At 42.2% G+C, this 20,306-nt stretch overlaps 1 protein-coding gene across 3 annotated transcripts in view; it reads right to left on the bottom strand.

Moving 5' to 3' along the window:
* KIAA1549 (KIAA1549 ortholog) overlaps window positions 1-20,306 on the bottom strand; it is a 151,989-nt gene that overhangs the window by 61,501 nt on the left and 70,182 nt on the right. For all 3 annotated transcript variants that reach the window (XM_060107935.1, XM_060107934.1, XM_060107933.1), the window contains exons 7-10: window positions 19,308-19,367; window positions 17,967-18,115; window positions 10,028-10,205; window positions 7,067-7,251 (exon numbers count right to left, since the gene is read on the bottom strand). In XM_060107935.1, the coding sequence (XP_059963918.1) occupies window positions 7,067-7,251; window positions 10,028-10,205; window positions 17,967-18,115; window positions 19,308-19,367 (572 nt within the window). The remainder of the gene's footprint in view (window positions 1-7,066; window positions 7,252-10,027; window positions 10,206-17,966; window positions 18,116-19,307; window positions 19,368-20,306) is intronic.

Here is a 20,306-nt window from a genome sequence, read left to right on the forward strand (position 1 = left end):
TTATTCGAGCTTACAAAGTAGAGGAAAACAAACCACAAATTAGTAGTTGTCCCAAGGGTCTCCTTGGGAGGAGCCCCACATGCAATTCAGCCCCATCGGGCTGAATTCCACACCCACAGAGGGTCCTATCATTCAGAAGACAAAGGCTAACCCATCTAAGGAGCTGTTCTAGACAATATACTGCATGTAGAAGTGAAAGGTTTTGGCGTATTTGTGCTAATTTTATGCACAGATGAGTGACAACATCAGTGGCTTCGATTTGTGGTCTCTTAAGGTCTTTTAGCACTAAAAATCTAGGCTGGATGGGTAGAAGGAAAGTAGCCTGCAATAATGGCTTATGCCAGCAGAGGGGGACAGAACTTACTATAAATAGAGTTCACAAAGATACTGCTCAGAAACAAAAGGCAAGGACTGGCGTGCCTATATTTTCTAAGTTAATGATATCGTGTTACCAGCAGTCTACTTCACCACACAAGGGCAGATTGTGAGTGGCACGCAGCCCTCGGCTCACAAACGCTGTTTCCCAAACAATGAGCCCAAACCTGTAGCTCCATGACTCCCCCCGACCTACCAGCCATCTTCAGCTGGGCTCCCCAAATCTCTGGGGGTGTATACCTTCCTAGGGGCATGTGGCCCTTTTAAAGAAATCAAATTCCAAACAGACAATTTCTGTATATAAACTTTTGGTTTCTCCTTTCTGAAGAATCCTTCTCCTACTTCATAGAAGTAGCACACCCGTCATCCATGTGTCTGCTTTTACCCCAGGTGCACCTCATTTTAGCTCCATAAGGTGCCTCTAAATGAAACAATAGGGACGTCCTTGGTGGTCCAGTAGTTAAGACTCCGCCTTCCAATGCAGGGGGGTGCAGGTTCGATTCCTGGTCGGGGAACTAAGATACCACATGCCAAGGGGCAAGTAAGCCCAAGCGCTGCAACTAAGACCAGACACAGCCAAAAATACATAAATAAATATTTAAATAAATAAATGAAAGAGTAACAGATATAATCAACAGTCATTTAATCATCAACATCACCTCTTTTGCAACTTAGATGATTTGCTTTATCAAAATTGAAGGAGGAGCCCCAGATTGCCTCCTCTAAACAAAGGTCTCCAAAGTGATAAGGGAAAAATATGGACAGCACTGCTTCCTTGGTGCAGTCTGTACCCAAGTCCAGGAACTAAATGCCTTCCCTGACACGATCTCAGGTTCATGTAAGAAACATATTGTACATATGTATATGTCATAGGGAAACAAAATTTGCTACCCCCAAATGTCTCTCTGGCATGCGGATTATTTCAAGCTGAAAACAATCAAGGCCCAAAAGACTCAGGAAGAAAGTTTGATATTCCCTTCCCCCACCAACTGCCTAACAGAATACAGACAGAGGACCTATTCCAGAAAGAGAGCTATCACCACTCCTCTCTGCGTCCCCTGTCTCTGACTGACCCAGCAGGCATTCATTTAGCAAACATTTGCTTTTCCATCTCCATGTGAACTGCCTTCCTCCCCTCTGAAGTCCCAAACCACCACCAACATCCTCTTTTGTCTTTAGCTGAAGGTGATATTTAAGGTGAGGGTTTTGGTCATTTTGGTGAGTTATTCAGTTCTATACATGGGTCTCTCCCATGTATACATGTTATTAAACCTTTCTGTGATTTCCTCCTGTTAACCTGTCTCAGGTCAATTTAATTTGTAGATCAGCCAGGAAAACCTAGAACATTTCTTCCATTTTGACAATGTCAAAATGCTTCATAAATGCCAAGGCATCATGCAAATGAGATTGACAGCAATGTTATTGCTGTTGGTCAATGAAACGTCAAGCAGTTAATATAGTCAGCTGAGAGTTCTCAGAGACCAGATAAAGCTATAGATATAAATTTAGATACAAAATTTTGTAATTCAGCAACAGGACGTGACATGTGGTAAACCCTCAATAAATATCTGATGACTGAATGAGTTTCAAAAAGGTCAGCTGAAGCACCAAACTTACTGGATTTTGTGGGGAACCAAGAAAAGGGTAGATGTCATATGAAATATACATCCGTTATAGCCTTAAAGTCCTGCTGGCTTTTGTTAATTCTGACTAGTATCTTTTTAAATTTTGGGGTGTTTTTTTTGCTTGTCTTTATGGAAATGCGGTTAGTTTACTTTTATGTTTATTTATTTATTATGTTTAATAAATATAATATTTATATATTTATTATATTTTATTTATTTATTTTTGGCTGCATTGCTGTGCACGGGCTTTCTTCTAGTCGCGGCGAGCGGGGGGCTACTCTTCGTTGCGGTGCGTGGGTTTCTCATTGCGGTGGCTTCTCTTGTTGCGGAGCACGGGCTCTAGGCGCACGGGCTTCAGTAGTTGTGGCACGTGGGCTCAGTAGTTGTGGCTCACAGGCTCTAGAACATAGGCTCAGCAGTTGTGGCACCCGGGCTCAGTAGCTGTGGTGTGCTGCCTTCAGTAGTTGTGGCTCGCGGGCTCGAGAGCGCAGGCTCAGTAGTTATGGCACACGGGCTTAACTGCTCCGCAGCATGTGGGATCCTCCCAGACCCGTGTCCCTTGCCTTGGCAGGCAGATTCTTAACCACTGCGTCACGAGGGAAGCCCCCCGACTAATATCTTTAAATAGGTTCATTAGATCCCTGACTTCTCTCAGGATGGGTGAGTCACCTCCTTCTATAACAATAGAAATTTTTTTGCTTACACACAAAACAAAAGCCGTCTACAGAGAAGGAAAAAATTAGAGAAAACACTGTCCTCCTCACTTATGGAATTGGCTCCTTTTGTTTCATCCTTATTTTCTGGAACACTTTTTCTAGTTTTTCCAAGTCTTAAAAAAAATCTAGAGTTAAGTTTGGCTGTATTGTGCCTCCAGCCTCCACGTGCAAAATAAGCGTCAATCAGCATTTTATAAAAGTCACAATTCATTAGTGCCTTCAATATTCCCATTAGGACCCAGGTTTTCTGAGGAAAGACGGCTCTTTTGTTCCTTCTTTCTTTAACATATCACAAAAGGGACAGACCCCGTTGTCTGTATCTCATCGGAATATGTCGCTGACAAGTCAGGGTGGGTTGGTAGAGCAGGTCAGCCAAGTAACAGGAGAGATGCCTGATGAATTTTAAAACATGTAAGCCATAAATATAATGCGACCCAGATGGAACATGACAGAGTGAAGTCCCCAGTACTCGGGTTAGCCTGAACCCCTGGGAAGGAGCAGTTAAGATGACAAGAGAAACCACAGAGCAAATCCCCAAAGTGGCTGAATAAAAATGTGCAGCCTTGAAGAGAGAGCCATTGTTTAAGCATTTGCTATTTGATGGGTGTGGTGTGTGAAAAGTCACTACAGCCACCATGCTGCTTCCATTCAGGAGGTGAAGACAAGGCGAACCTATTGCCATCTGCGGGTCTCCACTGCAGCCCAGCATGGGGCCGCTGGTCACCCTGAGGTCTAGGAGGTGGCGAGCAGTCCTCCAAGATTCTCCCGCCCCCAGGCCGCAGCAAATCACGTGGGTACACTGAAACCACCAACACTTTCGGTGTTACCAGGATCCTTACAGAATGGGAGATGAACTCCGCTCAGATGGAAGAAACGCTCTCGGAGCTACGCTTCAACCCGCTGAGCCCCTTCAGTGGCGGTTCCAAACACAGATGTGTCCAAGCCCCCCCCAACCCGAGACCCACCCCCAGTGGCTCCCAGGGCCTACAGCATCCCCTCCGCCCCCTGACAGGTCCCATAAACCCCTCCAAGAATGGCTCTTGCCTACTTCCGTGGCCTCGGTTTGGGCTGTGCCCCTCCTTCCACTCACCTCTGCTCCATCCTTCCTGCCTGGGCCCACTTCACCTCCGCACCCTCCAGACGCAGGGGTGGCTGCCCCTTGCCCGTACTCCCTCAGCGCCCTGGACAGACTTACGCTGCTGCGTGTCAGCTTTTAGTTGCTTGTCCTTCTCCCTTATGAAAGCCCTCGAAGGCAGGGATTGCATGTTGTCTGTGCTTGTCACCCAGCCCAGCCCTGCTTGTCTGAGAGCAAATGCTCAGTGTTTGGTGAATGAACAGGCAGTGGCTGAGGCAGCTCCATCTGGCTGCCCACAGTGCCAGCCGGCTAGGAACCAGGGTCCTAGGCCAACCAGGGGGTGTGGACTGTCCCCGGCAGAAGGAACAAGTTTCCACAGGGCCGGCAGCATCTAGCCAACGCCATTCATGTCTTTAAATAGAACCTCAAAAGGGCGAGGCGGGTCCAAGCTGCAATTTTACTGGGAGCAGTAAAAAAGGGATGCCTTTGGGCTACAGATTAAAGGGAATACAGATAAAAGAAAGACATGGGTTAGGGTTTTTTTTCTTTCTCACTAGAAATTTTAAAAGACCCTGCTTCAGAATAAGACAGAATGGCCTCTCTCATCATATTTCAAAACTAATCTACTCCCAGACAATATGAAGAGGTTTCCTTCTGGTTACAAGAAGAAGGGGGTGTGGATTTTGGGTCAGCAGATTTATCGTTTCCAGATGTTTGCAGCTCTGGGATTTGCTAAAAGATTTCAGAGAGTAGTGGTGAAGCGCCGTCAGGGGGCAGGGTGAGCAGAGCGTAGAGAGGAAACGCAGAGCCGCACAAGAAGGAAAAAGAGCTCTTGCAGTCATAGGGAAGACAGTACCTTTGCAAACTGCTCCAAGGAATAGGCTGGAGGCCTTTCACTATTGCCAGATAATCTCAGAAGAAACGCTTATGAAGTAGAGATATTTATTTTTAAACTAAATAGAAATCATCATTTTCTCACTATACAGACATGACAAGGGGCTTCCCTGGTGGCGCAGTGGTTGAGAGTCCGCCTGCCGATGCAGGGGACACGGGTTCGTGCCCCAGTCTGGGAAGATCCCACGTGCCGCGGAGCGGCTGGGCCCATGAGCCATGGCTGCTGAGCCTGCGCGTCCGGAGCCTGTGCTCTGCAACGGGAGAGGCCACAACAGTGAGAGGCCCGCGTACCGAAAGAAAAAAAAAAAAAAAAAAAAACATGACAAGATCTATATGGTGAGTGCCTTTGCCAGCAAAACAAAGACCCTGCTACACTCCTAACAGGGTCAGAAAACACCTGTTCTCTCAGGGAGTCCTCCATGCAGAAGACCTTTCCTGCAAAGATGCTGTAAAAGGGAATGCACAAATCCAGGCAGCACTTGCAGAAGAGAGACTCCAAAGGCTTGAAGTTCTATTGGAAACTGTCCATTTTGATGTACAGCAACATCTGGGACGTGAGACTCTTTCAGAAGTAAAAGTGGGAGAAGGCGAAAGCTTGCGGAATAGTCTGCTGTGAACTCAAGGGATGCTGTCCTCTGATAGTTTACTGAAGTAACAGACAATGGATGGGCTTCCACAGGAGTGTTTATGTTAGGAAGCACGGCACATTACTGACCTAAACATATAACCATCTACACTGGTTAAATCTCTCTGTAACAACACTCTTTTCACCAGAACAAAAGCATTTCCAAACCTACTGTTGATCTCATTACGATGAAATTCACACTGTGAATCACTTGGTATAGTAAGGACTTTTTTCCAGGTTTTTTCCGTGCTATTCACCAGTCTAACAACAAAACGACCTTAGCAGACTATGTAAATAATAAATGAAGATAGGTAATAAATATAACCTTAGTAGAAACTGCTTCCAAAATACTGGGTAACCATAAGCTTGCAATTTAATCAAGAGTTTTCATTTCTTACTTAATTTGTAAGAAAAAGAATGCTCTTCATTTACTTTTACAAACAAAATCAATTTTAAAATAATACTTATTTTTTTCATCCATCAGGTCTAGGTTGATAATGTGCAGAATTTTTTTATACCCAGAAAATCAGAGTAAAATTAAAAGGTTAATAGGGCGATCCTTTACTTCTATTTCTTCTGCCTCAGGCTTGCTTTTTCTTAGCAAACTTTTAGAGTCTAGTGAGTCCTCTAAATGTGTGAGACCCATAGTGGGTACATGTTAATAAACAGAGTCCACGACCACCACTTCCCACGCCCTGCGTGTGGCTGACCTGCGTGCTGAGCTCAATGTTTGCACCTAATGAGCTCTTCTCTTACTTGGCATGTTCTTGCTCACCAGGGGAGCTGGATACTGACCAAGAGGCTATGTCTTCGCTCTGAAATTGGTATGTGACAAATACTGCAGAAACTATCAAAACCTAAGTGTGACAAGAGAACTGCTATTACCATAAAAACTAAATTGAATGCCTTGGAAAGACATAGAAAAGGAGCTGCTGGAAAAAAAAAAAAGAAAGAAAAAAGAAACTGCTGTCAAATTAGGTGTAGGAGAATTAACTCTAAAAGACTGCAGAGTAGGGTGGGAGGGGGGGATATTGAAAAAAATCTAGAAAATTTTGTACTCAGGTTCCTTTGCTCTTCCCTAAAGAAACCCAAACAGGAAACTGCAGCTGATGCCTTACGTGCGTTGTTTCTTCACAAGAAAGACCACACAGAATTCCTTTTGGTAGACTAATACTCCAAAATTTTTTTAAAGATTATCAAATAAAGACTAATTAATATGTGTGTGTGTGTGTGTGTGTGTGTGTGTGTATAAAGTTAAAATGTTTAAGGCATGTATTACCATTTTTTAATGATTATGTGGTCTTGATCAAGGTGGACAAGTAGGCTTGCAATATGGTGGACAGAAAATAAAGAAGCCGGCCAGCAGAGTTGCGTATGAAAGTAATAGATACATAGATCAAAGAAAATCTTCCCTGGCTCTTGTTCTCTGAAAATATCCAGGGTTAAAATAGATCAGAATTCATACACAGAATGGATGTGATCTTCTAACTGAACATCTCAAAAATAAAATCACAGTGGAACTCAGAGCCCACAGCATTGCTAAGCCTTTACAAGGCTTCATTTTCTGGGCATGTATTTAATACTACAGAAGACCTGGGTTTCTAAGCAAACATGGAGGCAAAGGGACACCACCACTAAAGCCAAAAGATTTCCTGACCAGCTCTCTCCCCTGTCCTTCAGGACCAGGAGCCTGACCTGTCCTACCCCAGTCCACAAGACGCTCACGTGAACGCGGGGGCAGGGGTCTGTCCCTTACCTTCTGACGCTGCTGAATGTTGGCCACGGTGTCAGGCTGAAAGTCCAATTTGTCCGTGCGGCAGAGTTTCCAGTAGAGGATGATGACGATCACCATCACCACCAGCACTGGCACGACCACGCCCACAATGACCCAGAGGTTGCTGCTCTGGGACTCAGGGGACGGCCTCTTCACCCTGTCCACAGCTGCAGATGAGGAAGAAAGGTCTCTCGGTGAGTCCTCTGCATTCCTTTACTGGACAGCCCTTCTGGGCAGTAAATGTGCCCTCTTCCATGAGAAACCCCGAAAGCCCCCGTCATTTCAGCTCAAGACAACTGGGGAGAGACTGTGGTCTCCTGATGACAGGGAATGGGACGCAGTAAACAAACACAACACATTCCACCTACAATACAGTAGGGATCACAGTAACATATATGACGTGTCTAAAGGAACATGGCTAATTCAATGGCAAAGTGAGGTTTATTCCACGTCTCCTGATGTCCAGTTGATTCTACCAGGTCCCTCCCTAAATTCTCACTGCAGGAATGTTGCCATACCAAAAACCAGAAGTCCCAGTAAGCAGTCTATGAGCACTGCCTTCATTTCCTTACCCAGATCTCTCCCTCAACCCTTCAATTAAAACATGACTTTTAACTGAAACTGCTATACCAGCTGTCAATTTTTAAATTACATTAAATCAACTTACTTATTTTGAATCCTCCACTCCCCAACCTCCCCACCCCCTCCCCTGCCTCAGCCCCCCATCTTTCATGGCCTTGGACGATCATGCTTCAATTACTGTGTCCTCCTTAATTTCCTTCACCAGCTCCTTTCCCTAACCCGGCCTCCCAGTCCTGGGCCCTCATCCTCTTCATTCCGTACTCAACCTCTTGCAAGATTCAGCTCTTCTTAAAACTGCTTCCCGGGTCCTCTTAAAGCTCAGGATCCAATCACCAGGCTCTGAAAACCAAAATGCCCCCCTTCCCTGCCCAACTCTCTCATCCGTTAGGGCCACTTCACAACGACCTCTCCATGACCACACTAGATTGCCCTTGTCTAAGTTCTTTTGTCCTTGGTTGTCTTGGTCTTGTAAATGGCACCTCGTTATTCTTTTACAATGCATTTTATTACATAAATGTATCATCCTGATATACTATACCACTTTGCTCATTAATATGGTCATGACTCTAAGCCTTGTCTCTTCAAATATGTATCAGTCTTGCTGGGCAGGGACTAACTTTTACACTCTTTTCATATCCTCTAATGGTTAACACGTGCTACGGGATCAGAAAGTTTTTACTCAAAGATGTAACAATAAAAAGATGCTTAGTGCATCTTTAAGTTTGGGTTTAGGCCCCTTAGACAGTGACCAGGGACGGGAGCAAGCCCTCTCAAGGACAAGCACTACGAAAGAAGCACAAATCACAAAGCAAAGACTATGCGGGAAATGGAGAAAGTGGCAAAGGGTTAAAATTTTGCATTTTTTAATTTGACCTGAATATAGTTTGTATATGTAGTTCATTTTGCATGAAAACAGCTGACAATATAGGAGTGACACAACCAAACCGAGGAGCTGAGACAACTGGATCCTCTTCTTAGTTCTAACCTAGTAAAACCCTGTGACTTGTCAAAATGAGGGCCTGACATCAAGTCCGCAGCTCTTTTGGGGCTGGCCCTGGTGTTGGCTTAGGCTCCCAATCCCAGGACTGTTGGTTTTCAGCCTGAAACTGAGGCAAGAGGAGTGCAAGAGCAGATGCAAGGAGTCTTGAAAAGGTGCCCAGAGCCTACTGCAAGGAATCTTTTCTAAAAAGTGAAGTGCTTAGCTGGAGTGGGGCACTTCTCCAACAATCAGAAATGTCATATATGAAGAAATACAAGTAAATGCTTCATTATTTTTTTTCTCACTGCTTTGAAACAGAACACACTAATATACAATCATATCTCAAACACACAAACACCAAGCACCAATGGTTAGTTGCTTCAACTCTCCCATCATCACCTATAAAATGGAGAAAGTGTGCCCATAGCCCTCATCCTGGTTAGTTTCCAGGGTCAAGTATAGCTCTTACAAAGGACATTCCATCATGGAGGATAATTTCAAAGCTGTCATTTGTTAAAAACTGCCTTCATTGCTGAAGTTTCTCGGGATTTTTTCAACACTCTCTGATGCTAAATTCCTTCTAAACATTTAGTTATCCCTTTACTGTTGGGAGCAAGTTTCTCTGAGCTCTTACAAGGATTGCTCCCAGGATTATAAAGGAAAAACACCCACATTAAAATAGTAGTCTGATTCATAAAGGAATATTTAGAGAAATATACTCTTCCATGCCTCTCCTTTTCTTAATTTTAAATACCCAAAATCTGTGAGTTGGGGAAAAACGGCACTGAGAGTAGCCATTGCCAGGGGAGCAGGAGCCTAGACTCTTCCAACAATAATAAAGAAATACCAAAATACCTCTTTCTAAATTATGAGTGATGTGAGGACAGGGTGGGAGAGAAACAGGATTGAAAAGGGTAAGAATCAAGGACTTCTTTGTGTTAAAAGACCCAGAAGGAAGCCAATAAATGCAGAGGGCACCTCCCAGCTTCCTGCGTGACTCACTGTCCCCATCAACATTCAAAATATGACATGTAAGATTTTGGAATATATACAGAGAAAACACATTATTCTACCTAAGACAAAAAAAATTTTTTAAATAGTACAGGAGGAGAGGAAAATTATTAAAGTTAACTCAAGCTACTAAAACTCACTATAACACTACGAATATAAAATGCTGGGTAGGAAAAAGAACAGCGAATGATACATCTGCATGCAATCAAAATAAAGAAGGTCTTGGCAAATTAATTTTAATGACTGACCTCTTATATCTACTACGCACACAAAAGAATGTTTTAAATTCAGAGTTTATTGTCAGAAAAAGACTGGCTTTTGACCCCAGCACAGCACAGATGACTGTGAGGGGCCACACCTCACCCACTTACGTTGGGCAACAGCTCCTTGAATTCGGTAACCCAAGATGATGGCTGCTCTCTGGATATCTATCTTGTTAATCAGATCTGAAGACTTGACTGCACTGAGTCTTTCTCCATCTTGATCCTCCACAAAGTAGATGAGCTGCACGGGATTATCATCTCCCTCGAGCCTTGACACATTTACCACCTGAAAGATAACAGAAACTGTTAGCATTTTAGAAGCTCACGTTTCCAGATGCCCTTTCTTGGGGCACTCAATCTTGACTGTGTTAGTCAGGGTTTATTCCTATCCCTAATAAGATCATTACACCATTCCAGATCCCAGAATGCCCAAGACGCTCTCCTGATGGGAAGAAGAACAGGCAAAATGAAAGTTCCTCTGTGCAGAATAACAAATGTGCTTTGTCTTGCTCGAAGTCTTCTCTGAGACTAAGGGGCAAGCAGGGTACACAGAACATACCAAGTCCAGCCTAGAATAGCCATCAACCAGCTCCAACAACAGGTCATGGGAGGGCACTGTTGTCCTCCCAACACCAACCATAATGGTTAGGTACATTCCTGGTTCTCTGAAACTAGTGATGGTTCTAGCCAATCCTTTCTCAAATCTATTAGCATTTTCTCCCTGTTCTTCCAGGGCAGGGTTTCTCAACCTTAGTACTATTGCCATTTTTGATTCGGATAATTCTTTGATGTGGGGGACTATCCCAAGTATAGTAGAATGTTTAGCAGCATCTCTGCCCTCTACTCCCTCAAGGCCAGTAGCAACAGCCATGCCCTTCCTCACCAGTTGTGACAACCAAAAATGTCTCCAGACATTGCCAAATGTACCCTGGGGGGCAAAGTCATCCCCAGTTGAGAACCACTGCTCTTGAAATAATAAATACCATAAATTCTTTAATATCCCACTCTCAAAAAGGGATAGATCATCTAGACAGGAATCAATAAGCAAACAGCAGATTCGAACAATGCTATAGACCAAATGAACCTAACAAACATATAGAATATTCTATCCAGTAGCAACACAATACACATTCTTCTCACATGCACATGGAACATTTTCTAGGACAGATCATATGTTAGGCCACAAAACAAGTCTCAACAATTCCAAAAAGACAGAAATTATATCAAGTATCTTTTCTGACCACAACAGTATGAAACTAGAATCAATAATAGGAGGAAAGCTTGAAAATTCACCAATACTTGGAAATTAAACAACACACTCCTGAACAACCAGTGAACCAAAAAAAAAAAAAAAAAAACAACAAAGGGAAATTTTAAAAATATCTTGAGACAAATTTAAATGGAAACACAATATATCAAAACTTACGGGATGCAGCAAAAGCACTTACAAAAGGAAAGTTTACAGCTATAAATGAAATCAAGAAAAAAGAAAGATCTCAAATAATAACCTAACATTACACCTCAAGAAACTAGAAAAAGAAGAACAAACTTAGCCCAAAGTTAGCAGAAGAGAGGAAATAATAAAGACTAGCATGGAAATAAATGAAATAGAGAATAGGAAAACAATAGAAGAGATTAACAAAACTAAGAGTTGGTTCTTTGAAAAGATAAACAAAATTGACAATTTAGCTAGACTAACCAATAAAAAGAGATAGGACTCAAAAACTATAAATAAAAGAGATGACATTACATCAGATATCACAGAAATACAAAGGATTAAAAGAGACTACTATGAACATTACATGCCAACAAATTTGACAACCTAGAAGAAATGGATAAATTCCTAGCCATATACACCCTACCAAGACTGGATCATGATGAAATAGGAAATCTGAACAGACCAATAATGAGTAAGGAAATTAAATCAGTAATCACAAACTTCCCAGCAAAGAAAAGCCCAGGACCAGATGGTTTCACTGATGAATTCTACCAAACATTTAAAGAAGAATTAATGCCAATCCTCAAAATTTTCCTAAAAATTGAGGAGGCGGAAACGCTCTCAAATTCATTTTACAACACTAACATTACCTTAATACCAAAGCCAGGTAAAGACACTATAAAAAAAGAAAACTACAGGCCAGTATCTCTAAGGAATACAGATGCAAAAATTCTCAACAAAACATTATCAAATCAAATTCAACAGCATATTATAAGGATCACGTACCATGATCAAGTGAGATTCAACAACATATGCAAATCAATGAATATGATACATCACATTAATAAATGAAAGATAAAAACCACATGATCATATCAATAGATGCAAAAAAAGCATTTGACAAAATTCAACATCCATTCATGATAAAAACTCTCAACAAACTGAGTATAAAAGGAACATACCTCTACATAGAAAAGGCCATATATGACAAACCCACAGCTAACGTTGTACTCAATGGTGAAAGGTTGAAAGCTTTTCCTTTATGATCAGGAATAAGATGAGACTGTCCACTCTCACTATTCCTATTCAACACATTACTAGAAATCCTAGCCAGAGCAATCAGGCAAGAAAAAGAAATAAAAGGCATCCAAATTGAAAAGGAAGAAGTAAAACCAACTCTGTTTGGAGATGACATGATCTTATATATAGAAAACCCTAAAGACTCCACCAAAAAACTATCAGAATGAGTAAGTGAATTCAGTAAAGTTGCAGGATATAAAATAAACATACAGAAATCAGTTGTATTTCTATACACTAATAACAAAGTATCTGAAAAAGAAACAAACAGTCCCACTCACAATAGCCTCAAAAAAAATAAACTATTTAGAAATAAATTTAACCAAGGAGGTAAAGATCTGTATACTGAAATCTGTAAGACATGATGAAAGAAACTGAAGAACACACAAATAAATGAAAATACATCCCATGTTCATGGATCAAAAGAATTAATACTGTTAAAATGTCCATACTATCCAAAGCTATCTATAGATTCAATGCAATCCCTATCAAAATTCCAATGGCATTTTTTTTTTTTACAGAAATAAACAATCCTAAAATTCATATGGAACCACAAAAGACCCTGGTGACTAAGGAGCCAAGAATACTCAATGGGGAAAAGATAGTCTCTTCAATAAATGTTGTTAGGAAAACTAGATATTCACATCCAAAAGAATGAAACTGGACACCATCTTACTCATAAAAATTAACTCCAAATGGAAACACCTAAAACCATAAAACTCCTACAAGAAAACATACGGCAAAAGCTCCTTGACATTCGTCTTGGCAATGATTTTTTGGATAAGACACCCAAAGCACAAGCAACAAAGCAAAAATAAACAAATGGGACTACATCAAACTAAAAAGCTTCTGTACAGCAAAAGTAACAGTCAACAAAATGACGAGGCAACCTATGAAATGGGAGAAAGTATTTATAAATCATTATTTGATGAGAGGTTAATATCCAAAATATATTAAGGAACTCATATAACTCAATAGCAAAAAAAAAAAAAAATCTGAGTAACATATGGGCATAGGATCTGAATAGACATTTTTCCAAAGATATAGAAATGGCCAACAAGTACATGAAAAGGTGCTCAACATCACTAATCATCAGGGAAATGCAAATCAAAACCACAGTGAGGGGCTTCCCTGGTGGTGCAGTGGTTGAGAGTCCGCCTGCCGGTGCAGGGGATACGGGTTTGTGCCCCAGTCCGGGAAGATCCCACATGCCGCCGAGCGGCTGGGTCTGTGAGCCATGGCCACTGAGCCTGCACGTCCGGAGCCTATGCTCCGCAATGGGAGAGGCCACAACAGTGAGAGGCCCGCGTACCGAAAAAAAAAAAACAAAAACCACAGTGAGGTATCACCTCACACCTGTTAGAATGGCTATTATCAAAAGGACAGGAGATAAGTGGTGGTGAGGATGTAGAGAAAAGGGAACCCTCATGCACTGTTGGTGGAAATGTAAACTGGTACAGCCTCTATGGAAAACAGTATGGAGGTTCCTCAAAAATTTAAAACTAGAACTAGCATATGGACCAACAATTCCACTTCTGGGATTTCCAAAGGAAATGAAATCACTATCTTGAAAAGATATCTGCACCCCATGTTCACTGTAGCATTATTTACAACAGGCAGGACATGGAAAAAACCTAGCTGTCCATCTATGAACAAATGGATAAAGAAAATGTGATATGATACATGATACATACCCACACATACACACACAGTGGAATATTATTCATCCATAAAAAAGAAGAAAATCCTGTCATTCTCAACTACATAGGATGAACCTTGAAGGCATTATGCTAAGTGAAATACGTCCAACAGAAAAAGACAAATACTGTATGATCTCACACATATGTGGAATCTAAAAAAGCCAAACTCACAGAAAGAGTGTACTGGTGGTTGCCAGGGGTGGAGAGTAAGGGAAATGGATGATGGTGGTCAAAGGGGGTACACTTCCAGCCATAAAGTTCTGGGGATCTAAAGTACAGCATGGTGACTATAGTTAACAATACTGTATTGCATACTTGAAATCTGCTAAGAGAGTAGATCTTAAAAGTTCTCACCACACACACACACAAAAGATAACTATGTGAGCGATGGATATGTTATCTTATTGTGGTAATCATTTCACAATATATACATATATCAAATCATCACACTGTACACTTTAAACTTACACAATGTTATATGTCAATTATATCATAATCAAGCTGGAAAAAATTTCATAAATTCATAATCTGCTGGGTCAAACAGTACTCTGATTTGTCCCAAAATTTATATCCCTCTGGTGTTAACAGTGAAGTACTCTTACATTAGTACTTTAGAATCTAGTACACTCGATATATCACTGTTTTGCATAAATATAGCTTTCTATTTTGTTGCTATTTCTCTTAGTAATATGCAACAACTTCATGGCCCCTTTTAGACTGCAGCAAAATGGTGGACTGACGTTCTGAGAAAAAGATCAATGATAACTCCAAGCCCTCTATTCTGTACACGTAATTTGAATGTTTGGTCTCTACATTTGCCATTGGCAAAATGCAGCTGCTACTTTTCTAGCCACATGTACAGAACTGTAATAGTGCCCTGTGCTCTGGACACAGCTGCTGGCCTCCTTCTTCACCACTGGAAACTTTTGTCAAATCAACTATTTCATGATTTCATTGTGAACGCCTACTTCCAGATCATGTATAAAGATCCTTAACACAGGTCCAAACTCTCATCCCTGGAGAACCTGTTCTTTACAACTCTATATCTTGATAACGGCTCACCTGTCCAGCCCTCTGTTTGCTGTTTCTAGGCCAGTTCCTTGACCACTTCTGCTCCCTAACCACCTACTTCTTTCCCTGGAACTGTGCTGCAGTGGTTCATTTTTATTAGCCTTCAGAATGGAATACTATAAAGGGCTACTGAAAAGCAATAGATTATATCCACCTGTCCCTCTACCTACATGCCTATTTATTCCATTTTAAAGTTCTGATAAGTTTTAGAAATGCTTCTTCTTGCAGAAACCATATACCCAAATATCCAGTGATAGCCACCTTGAGTAAAGATTCTAGGGACTTCCCTGGTGGTTCAGTGGCTAAGACTCCACGCTCCCAAAGCAGGGGGCCCGGGTTAGATCCCTGGTCAGGGAACTAGATCCCACATGCCGCAACTAAGACTCAACACAGCCAAATAAACCTATTTTAAAAAAAATTCTATAAGCTTCTCCAATCTGAAAGTAACAGTCAGTAAAATCTAATCCCAGCATCCTTTCTAGATGACTTCTTATCAGATTCATATCTAGAATCCATAAAACCATGGTATAATGGAGTCATCATTTGGGGCAACATTTTCAATTTCATTTTTAAAAATATTTTCTGATTAAAATCACGTGTTCACTATACAAACTATATGCTCGTTGGAGAAATTTTGAAAAACATGAAAAATAACTATAAAGAATAAAACAAAAATCACCTGAAATTCAATCAAAGAAAATCACTGTAAGCATTTTGGCATATTTCCTCCTGTTATTTTTTCATGATTTGTATATTAATATTTCGATATACTGCACACATTCTTTTGTAGCCTCTCTTCACTTGAGCTTTTTTCTATATTCCCTCACTAATTAAAAAAAAAAAAGATAACGGGATTTTCCAACATAAAAAGATTTCACTACAATTTTTTTGCCCATTCTCCAATTGCTGGACATTTAGGTTGTTCCAGTACTTTCACTTTTACACATTTTGTTTTTTTTTTTTTTTTTGCGGTATGCGGGCCTCTCACTGCTGTGGCCTCCCCCGTCGCGGAGCACAGGCTCCGGACGCGCAGGCTCCGGACGCGCAGGCTCCGGACGCACAGGCTCCGGACGCGCAGGCCCAGCGGCCATGGCTCACGGGCCCAGCCGCTCCGCGGCACATGGGATCCTCCCAGACCGGGGCACGAACCCGCATCCCCTGCATCGGCAGGCGGACTCCCAACCACTTGCGCCACCAGGGAGGCCCCACATTTTGTTTTGATGAAGAGGCCTGTACTGTTGTACATAAATTCTTATCTACATCTTCATGCTTGGTCATTCTAAAGGGGAAGAGACGTAGGGGAACGGTTTCTAAGCAATCCATCAGATGGCACCGTTAGTCTGGGATGCCTTGGTTAACTTCCATGAATCCCGCATTTCTATCTCAGGGAACTTGCAGAACTAAACAAGCATCTCATTCTGTAGTTTTATGGTACTCTGTAACTGTTTTATGTGCATAAATTAACCTCCACCCAGACCTTGAGCTCTGTGAAGCCAGAGCCGCTAAATAAAGCAAGGCTTTTATAATTCATTTTCATTTTTATTCTTAGTTTTATAGTTATTTAATATTGCTCTCAATTTTTAAATGAGTTTTTATATTTCCCTATATTCTACTGCATCCGGCAAGGGAACTATTTTAGAAAGCTAACAACCACCTTTCTGGGAGGGAAAATAAAGAGCAACACTTACAGGGGAAAACTTGGTAAAAGGGTTGAGGGATGATGATAATGTCAGCTCTCCATAAACTGCCCAGCTCCCCTACCCAGTGTCAGCTTCACATCTCTCTCTCTAAAGCCTCTAAACCACCAACCTCCCCACCCCTGAACACCAGGGTTTCACCCTGGCTTCCTGTCTCTGAAACGCCATAGCTCTAAATATCCCTTTTTCCTAGCTCTACGAAAAAAATCCAAGATAACGTAATTCACATGGAGATGGGAAGAAATTACAGCCCAACCTCCAGCTCTGAGTGTGTGCATTTTTAAAGGGGTCACTTTGGGATTCAAATGAATCTGTCATTTGTAACTTTGTGCCAGTTTACGTAGTGAAGGCCATTTGGGTAACGTGAGACAAGCAGGGCTGGCAGGAGGCAGAGAGGACAGCGTGCCAGAATGGAGGGCGGAACATTTTCCTCCTTCCGGCCTCTCAAGGTCTCTTCCAGCTGCACGATTTGTCTCTATGACGCTATCAACAATGCTTACCATTCCATAAAACTGACTACATTTTTGGTAATTAAAAAACTACTCTTTGAGGGCTTCCCTGGTGGCGCAGTGGTTGAGAGTCCACCTGTTGATACGCGGGACACGGGTTCGTGCCCCGGTCCGGGAGGATCCCACATGTCGCGGAGCGGCTGGGCCCATGAGCCATGGCCGCTGAGCCTGCGCGTCCGGAGCCTGTGCTCTGCAATGGGAGAGGCCACAGCAGTGAGAGGCCCGCGTACCGAAAAAAATTAAAAAATAAAAAAATAAAAAACTACTCTTTGAAAAATCAGGTCAACCAATGGTACAGCAACCCACTTATATATTCTTTTGCTGTGGTCCCCACAAGGCCATTTGCTGTACGGACCCTTACTAAGGACTCGGGAAACATCTGTCTAGACTCCAGTGGAACTGAAATGCTGACACATTCAGTGGCTGCCTATGATAGCAATCAGTCTATTTAGCAGCATTTTCTCCTGGCATTTTCCATTTGCATGAAAATACAGCCCATTTTTAGATGGTTCTCTCTCCTTCCCCTCCCCACTCCTTTGGCCTTCTTCTTCTTACCTGCACCATGCTGTTCCCGGCAGCGATGGTAGCCCTTCTCCACATCCGCCTTCTGGTGGAAACTTCGCTGAGCAGCTGGGCCAGTTTGCGCTCCATCTCAGCTTGAAACACTTCATTCTGGAGCTGCTTCTCAACAACACCCAGGAGGACTACATTTAAGGTGAAACACACACAGGCCCCAAAACAAGTTGGCAGCGCAGAGAAAAGGATGTGTGCATAAGAGAAATTAACACAGGATTACCATAAAATGCCAGTTTCCATAGAGGAGACATTAAAAGGGGAAAGAGGCAAGCTGAACGGGGTGCGGGAGAGTCCAGGAAGGGTAGCCCACAGGTCTTATCTCTAAAGTTTACAAAGACCGGTGGCCAGAAGTCCCAGAAGCTCAGCAGTGCAGGAGCTTTGGAGCTCAGAGCTCCTACACAAGATCAAACGTTTTGTCTGCACTTATTTCAAAATTTCTGGAAATGGTTTGAGTTCATATCTTATCCTGACTCAAAATTTAGACTCATTAACTGACTCGAGAAGGAGGCCTGTCTTCAGACATCTAGATTATCTAAACAGACAACATCTTGTCAGCCTTTACAGGAGAAAAAAGCTTGTGCTTTCCAGCCAGAACTGGCTCAAATCCCCTTTGAGATAGGACCACGGGCAAGTCACTTAACCACTATGAAAATTATCTGGAAAATAAGGCCACTGTACCATGCATGAGGTGGAGCTTTTATATGCGATGTTGTATGTGAAGCAACAAGAGCTGGCAGGGTCTGGGAACCTGTCAGTGGTGACAATCCCCATTCTACAAGTTTCCTCCCCACGACCAGTTGCTTACTCACTGTGCTGCTTACATGCTGGGTACCCGCTGAGCATCCAACTATCTTTTACACTTCTGCATACCAAGTTAGAAAGCCTTTATTTGCAACGCCATAGCTATAAGTATCTGACCCAGGCCCACAAGACTTTAAAACATGCTTCTTATTGGCTCACCAAGTTACCTTATTTGTCCTTATAAAACCAGACATATGAGGCTTTTAGGGAAAAAAAGAGATCCTTGCTTCAGAACCTTGTCCTATTCTGGTCAGAAGATTGTCAATTCCTGTTAGACTTTGCCCTGAACTTGATGTATGAATTTTAAAGAAAGCCAATCCTTTTTGTGCCATAACTCAGTGGGACACGTTCCCACAGCCAAATTTGAATCCCTTTCTCATTCATTCTTTGCAAGAATCTAAGGTACATTTTGCCCTGAATTTAGGAGTCAGAAACAGGAAAGGCAGTATCCTTCTCAATACCCCCCCACAGACTTCTCACTCTTACAGTTCCCAAAAACATTACGTAAGTTAAACATACCTGTTCTTACCCAAGAGGACTTCAACAACTGCGATAAGTTAAGCTGTGGGTACTGGAAGGCTACAGAAAGGAAAGGGTGAGAAAGGGAGAAAGATACATAAAAAACCTGTTTGCAACAGTCAGAAAGGTGAGTGTTCTAGGGAGCACTGGGTAAGTCACAGCACACTGCCTCTCCTATACTAATTAGCTCTGCCTATGGAAGAACAAAGTGCCAGGCTCAGGGGAAGGCAGGGTCAGTGGGAGGGTCCTGAGCACCTTAGTCTCCGGGAGAAAGAGGGAAAAAAAGAAAGAAAGGGCTTACTCAAGTAACACGATGGGACACTACTTCACAGAGAGCTCACCCGTAAGTTCCCCTTGAAATGTCATTGTTCCAGAGCAATGAATTTTTCACACCATGCACCTCAGAGCCCTGGAATTTCCCAGCAATGACTCAGGCAGGGTAAAGTGACAATCTTCTATCTATCACTGAAAGTTGCTATTTGTAAATAGCCATTTTACCCCTATCTACTTTTGCATTTTACAAGTTATTCCTTTCCATTTAATTAACAGTACACGAAAATACGACAAAAACCATTAAACCTTCTGGCTGCTCCATTCTGAAAAAGAATTTGATATCTTTTTTGCCTGACTTCAACTCTGGAATCTACTGTATTTGGGGTGGAATCTACTGTATTTTAAACATTTTGAAGTAAACGTTTCCTCTACCTCCACTCCATTTGTACTGTGAATTAAATCTCTTCCACCAGGAAAGAAGGTTTTGTTTGTTTTCATTTCTGTTTCTTTTTTCTTTTTAAGTGAGCCCCACTCCTTCTGGTGTACAGTTTTATGCGTTTTGACAAATGCATGGACGTGTGGAACCACCACCACAATAAAAATACAAGACATTCTCATCACCGCCCCCCCCCCGAAAATTGCTTTCCTCGCATCCTTCACCCCTGGAAACCACAAATCTGTTCTCAGTCTCTCTGGTTTCACCTTTTCCAGAACCGGTATAATCTT

This window comes from Mesoplodon densirostris, chromosome 9 (assembly GCF_025265405.1).
Source record: "Mesoplodon densirostris isolate mMesDen1 chromosome 9, mMesDen1 primary haplotype, whole genome shotgun sequence".
Classification (NCBI taxonomy): Eukaryota; Metazoa; Chordata; class Mammalia; order Artiodactyla; family Ziphiidae; genus Mesoplodon; species Mesoplodon densirostris.